This window comes from Cajanus cajan, chromosome 3, assembly GCF_000230855.2.
Source record: "Cajanus cajan strain Asha chromosome 3, NIPB_CcT2T_4, whole genome shotgun sequence".
In the NCBI taxonomy this organism is placed as follows: Eukaryota; Viridiplantae; Streptophyta; class Magnoliopsida; order Fabales; family Fabaceae; genus Cajanus; species Cajanus cajan.
Genome location: NC_138519.1, coordinates 73677282 through 73682795, shown reverse-complemented (window position 1 = coordinate 73682795; position 5514 = coordinate 73677282). Strand labels below are relative to the sequence as shown.

The 5514-nt window shown below is 32.4% G+C and overlaps 1 protein-coding gene across 1 annotated transcript; it reads right to left on the bottom strand.

Moving 5' to 3' along the window:
* Positions 1 to 720: 720 nt before the first annotated feature.
* On the bottom strand, positions 721 to 2429 carry LOC109800227 (transcription repressor OFP4). The gene has a single exon (XM_020360987.3). It carries the CDS (start codon positions 2175 to 2177, stop codon positions 1044 to 1046), a length of 1134 nt encoding a protein of 377 aa, XP_020216576.1. The 5' UTR covers positions 2178 to 2429; the 3' UTR covers positions 721 to 1043.
* Positions 2430 to 5514: the final 3085 nt, after the last annotated feature.

The following is a 5514-nucleotide window of genomic DNA, read 5'->3' as shown; positions in this document are numbered from 1 at the left end:
TGTTTTTTACAGGGAAATGTCTACTATCCTAATTCATGACATATATGTATGATTACTTGCTTGCTTGCTTAATTGAAGTAGCTGTTACAACTTTAAAATGTCATATTTGAACTTGAAAGGGAAAAGCAAGCTGATATTGCTCACATGGCTACCTTGCTTTTTACAATATCCTTGAACTTCACTAGTGTTGCATTCTTCTTATTTGTCTATGTTTGATGTCACTTCTGGCATTGTGTTCTTATGGTAACCCAAATAATAAATCTGATCATTTGATTGGATGGCACCATGTCAAACACTTCGAGTCAAATTGCTGGTTAAGGGGAAAAGACTTGGAAAAAAATTGTAATTAGAATAGAAATCATTTTCTTTGGTTGTTAATTTTTTTGTTGCAAAAGGAACACTTGGTCATAAAAATTTTATCGAAGTAAATTCTAGATTTACTTTACAGTACTAACATTGGCACAATGGCACTAGCTTTTCAGACACCACAATTCCACAAGTGATATCTAGAGAGAGTATTGTTTTCTTTTTTGACCTTTTTTACTCTTGCATTTGTGGAGCCTGTTTGGTTGCAACTAAGAATTTAAAGACATTTTAACTTCAAACACCAATTGAACCAGCTGGTTTTGCATAACAATGTTTCTACCTTCAATATAGACACAATCAAATCTTCAAAGGATATCTAATTCACATTTAACACAACAGATGAACACAAACAACTAAAACCAAAAGACCACTGAAGGAAGTGGTAGGGCCATTCAGAAAGTTTATTCATTTAATTATTTATTTTTGCTCATCAGGCCATTATGGATCAAAATGGAGACTGTTGTGATGTTATCAATTATAATCCATCGATAAACTAGTTCTGAAATAACTAAGCAGATAGCTTACTTATGACATCATTTAAATTCCTTGTTGCTACTACATTTTTTTTTTAATTTGTCAAAGATTGATAAAGCATTATATGAGAGTTCAGAACATGAGTTGGTCCTGAGATGTGTTACTTACAAGACTATACACAAGCATTGGATAATCTAAAATCTTTACATTCTGAGTTGAGCCATGTCATACCAAATCTGCTCAAAAGCTTTGACAATGAGATCATGGTATTCCCTTGAATTCAGTGAAAGATAGCAGGCAAGCAAGTTCTCCAAATCTTTCGACGCACAAATATTGTTCTCCACAATCATCTCCACCATTGAGTCCCTGAAGTCTCTTTGTGGATCAAGTGAGGACTTAACAACTGCAAATCCCTCTGGAAATTCTGTATTCATTGAAGCCTTGCATGCTTTGGATGACACACTCTTTCTTGCATAGGCTTGAACCTTCTTGCTTGCAAGTTTTGGAGAATTGACTCTAAGTCTTATACCTGTAGAGTTAGCAGATGAAATTCTAGCAATTGAACTTGTTTTTCTCTCTCTCTTAGTTCTACTGCTTTCCTCTTTTCCAACTTTGACAGATAGAGATTGATGAGCCTTTACCTCATCAAATAGAGTTGATCTTCTCAACTCAGTGGCTTCGTTGACCTTGTCATCAAACTTCACTGGCTTTGTCAATATTGGAGCAAGGCCTAGTTGTGAAATTGTATCAAAGCCATCAAGATTTTCAGGGAAGGGTTCATTTTTCATGTCAATGATGATGTCGTTGGTGGAAGAGCTAACTCTACAACTGCATTCAGAGGCTACCCCATTAAGCAGGTCAGGAATGGTGAACTTATCACACTCAGACTCGGATGAAACATATTCATTGTTTGATTCAGAAGAACTCTCTAAGGAGGAGAGATAATAGTCTGGAGAATGAGGTTGATTTGGCTTGATCCAATTGTTTGTGGAATGACAACTAAAACTTTCTATGACTGGTGAAGAGACAAGTGTGGTGGGAGAAGGCTTGTAAATGGTTTTTCTCTTACCCCTTCTCTTGGATGATGACCTTCTTGGTGAATCAGAGAATGTGTTGTCTGAGTGTTTAGTGAAAATAGGAGAGTTGTATAACTTACCAGCTATGTTTGGTTCACTGGGGAAATAATTTGAGCACCTTTGGGATGTTGTTGTTGGTGAGGTTACTTTGTTCTTCATAGCATGAGGGCCATTTCTCTTCCTTGATTTGCTCATGTCTTTGAGCTTATAAAACCATGCATTTGGCATCATATCAGACAATCTGAACCTGTTGTTTCCCATCAAAGATTTTCCTCAAGTAAAGCCTTTCTCAGTGTTTGTTTATTGTGATGCCTCAGAATTGTTCAATTTTGATGAGAGATGAAATGGAAGATGTAGAGAACCACAAAACATTGTTTATAATAGAGAAAAAAAATGAAGGAAAAAAATGTTTGTGGTCCACTACACAAGAAAAGTTCCAAAATGAAAGCAAGGGGACCAGGTATGTCCACCAAATGACTTTCTCTCATCATTGCCTCCAGCAAACATGCATAGATCGGTGGCTGTGTAAGTATGTAGATTACAACAACATTTAGTTTCTTTTTTCTTTTTTCTTTTTATATTCATGCTCATCAAGTTGATAAAGATGTGCCAGGAAGAAATTTTCATGAACTTTATTCATTGTTATGAAAAGGGGATGCCAAAAGAATATTTAGAGGCTTAAATTCTGCATGGAAATTAAAAACAATCAAAAAGAAAAAAAGCTCATTGTCTAAGAATCCATTGGAATTAACTATCAATCTAACATAATAAATCAAGCGCTCTGAAGTGTTCTACATGTCTTGGTACATTCTCTAAATGTTGGGGTGACTTTAAAAATGTAAGATGACTAAAAGTAATAGGATAAATAGTAATTTCTTTACAATGATATTTCTTCTTTAAGTACTAAATTAACATCCATTATTTCTCTTATCTGTTTTCTTTTTATCCCATCATATCACTTATTATACTTATATTTCCTCTCTTTTATTCTCATTAAGTATCAAATAGCATTTTAGATGTCTAAAAATCATTTTTTGCAGATATGATTGTCATTCTAGTAATTTTTAGATTGTGGATTAAATTTTAATCAATAATAATAATAAATAAATAAATAAATAAATAGTCTTGTTACAGAATCTAAATCTAAAAACCATCAGTCTCATCCGGTGATTGCATTCACCATTGATTTCATCAACTAAGTTAAATGGCATTAATGTGTTAATCCTATAATGTTAAAAAGTTGCATGCTAAAAGTTTATATGGATCATTGGCGTCTTCATTGTGGGACTAGCTAGGCCTAGGAGGTTGAAGTCCCTTAAGAGACCCTTATTACATTAGCACATTTATTAGCATATATATGTCAATATCTTTATTAAATGTTTTAAGAAATGTTTAAAATAATTATGTTCTCACTTTTTAATATAATATTAGTTTCTTTTAGTAAAATTGTATTAAAAAGTGATATATTTATTATTGCCCTTAGTCTGTGTATAGAAACTTTAAATTGCAGTCAGTGTGAAACTGATGAAGTATAAGTTAAAAAAAATAGACCAAAATGTACAATTAATATAGTAAAAACTAAATTTGTGAAGAAGAAAAAATATAATCAAATTCAGAAAAATGAAAATAATGAGTGCAATTATTTATTTTTCTTTATTCTGCATTCTTTTGATTAGCAACATTTTGGTGGTAGTTGAAGGATTGTAACTCATAATCTGGTTCTCCACGCTTTGTTTGGAGTATGCATGTATTTATTTAACATTCAAAAGTAATCATGAATTTAGCAAACATAGGAGACCCATTTGACAATGCTGATTTCATTTATCCCCTAATTCCTGGCTTTAAGAATCATGACATGCTTTGCCTTTTCTTATCTACAATCCCCAATATGCCATTAACATCTCTCAAACTATTGGATTCCTTTTATTTGCTTTCTCTTTATTGTTTATGCTTTTTTAATTATTTTTTTTGTTGTTGTAACAATGATTAGCGTCGTGTCTAATATCTATTGGACTCTGTACCAGCACCCAATTAGGTCACTATAAAAAAAAAAATTAAAAAAAAGTGGATTTGTTCTAACAAATATGGTTGCCATTGGGCAATTACTCCCTCCACCCTTCTATTTGCTCCCTACACCAATCATATTTTAAAAATTTCTAAACTACCATTCTCTCTTCCTTCATTGTTCATTTATTTTTCTCACTCCCTTCACCATTCACTTATAGTCTCCAGAATACATATTTCGAATTTATTTTTATCTCTCCAGAACGAATTGTTCAAATGAGTTTTTGTCTCTAAATTAAGAATTTCGAATTATTAAATATGCATCAAATCTGAATCATTAATTTTCAAGAACAATCAATCCGGATCATTGTTTATCCAGAATAACCAATTCAGACGATGTTGATCTGAAATGAGTTTTCCATAAAAGCATTGTTCTGGATTGGATGTCCCAAATTAGGTGTTTTTTGATAAGTATTTTTTTGGAATAGAATGTTGTCAAAACTTTGAAACGGGTGTTCCAAAATCACATGAGAACATGAAGGATAATTTAGAAAGTATACAAAAAAAAATGACTAAAAAAGCCAGGAAGAAATTCCCTTGCCATAGATAGTCTCTACATAGCCCATTACCTAATTGCTCTATTTAGGCCCAAGACATTGACACTTTTCTTTTTTTAGTTTTCATACTCATTATTTTTTGTGTGTGAAAATTCTTATTTTACCTCTCTTTTCACATCTCTTTCTCTCCAACTTCTTCAAACATCACTTTACTTTCTTGTTCAATTCATTATCTTCTATCATCTTTTCCATTACTTCTATATATTACTTCTTTTTCGACGGCATTTCATTTTATTATGATTGATTTGTCACCAACTTTGAATTTTAAAAAAGAAAATCTTTGAAATTCTGTCACCAGAGTTTTTCTTAACCAACAAAAAAAAAAAGAAAAGAGGATCATTAGATTCATTGTAATCTCTTCTAGTAAAATATTGGTATGTCCTTCAAACTCGATTGAAAAGCGAACTTTGTACTAGTTGAACATAAAGGTTTCACTTATATCTGAAAATATTCTCCTTTAGTGTCTATTAAATTATCAACATACATGTCCATGCAAAATTGGATAACACATTATGGTCTCATCGTACCTATATATCCATGATGTTTTTTTTCAGGTCAAAGACCAAATTATAGCTGATGAAGACACTCCTCCTTCCCTTAACGTATACAAATTGAGTCTATGCAATAGATCATTATGTTGTATGTGTCATTTCTATTATCCTATCCTATGATCCAATCACCCCAACTAACTCCTTGTCCTTTCCCCCTTCTCTAACTAACATCACAATATATGTTCGTGAGTGTCCGGATTACAACAACCTTGGTTTCAAGTTTCAACAAACACTACCATGGCCTAACACCTCCTTTTGTTTTTACATGGATGTTGCAAGAAGTATGGAAGAGTAATAGGTACCCCAATAATGAAGCTATGAAGGATCATCCCCCAACAAGAAAATTATTACATACTTTAACACCACTACATGTTTATGATCTTGACCAATTTTCACATGATATATAATTGAAATTTTCAATTTATA

Coding starts and splice junctions, on each gene's coding strand:
- LOC109800227 (XM_020360987.3), bottom strand. CDS start 2,177: ATGGGAAACAACAGGTTCAGATTGTCTGATATGATGCCAAATGCATGG.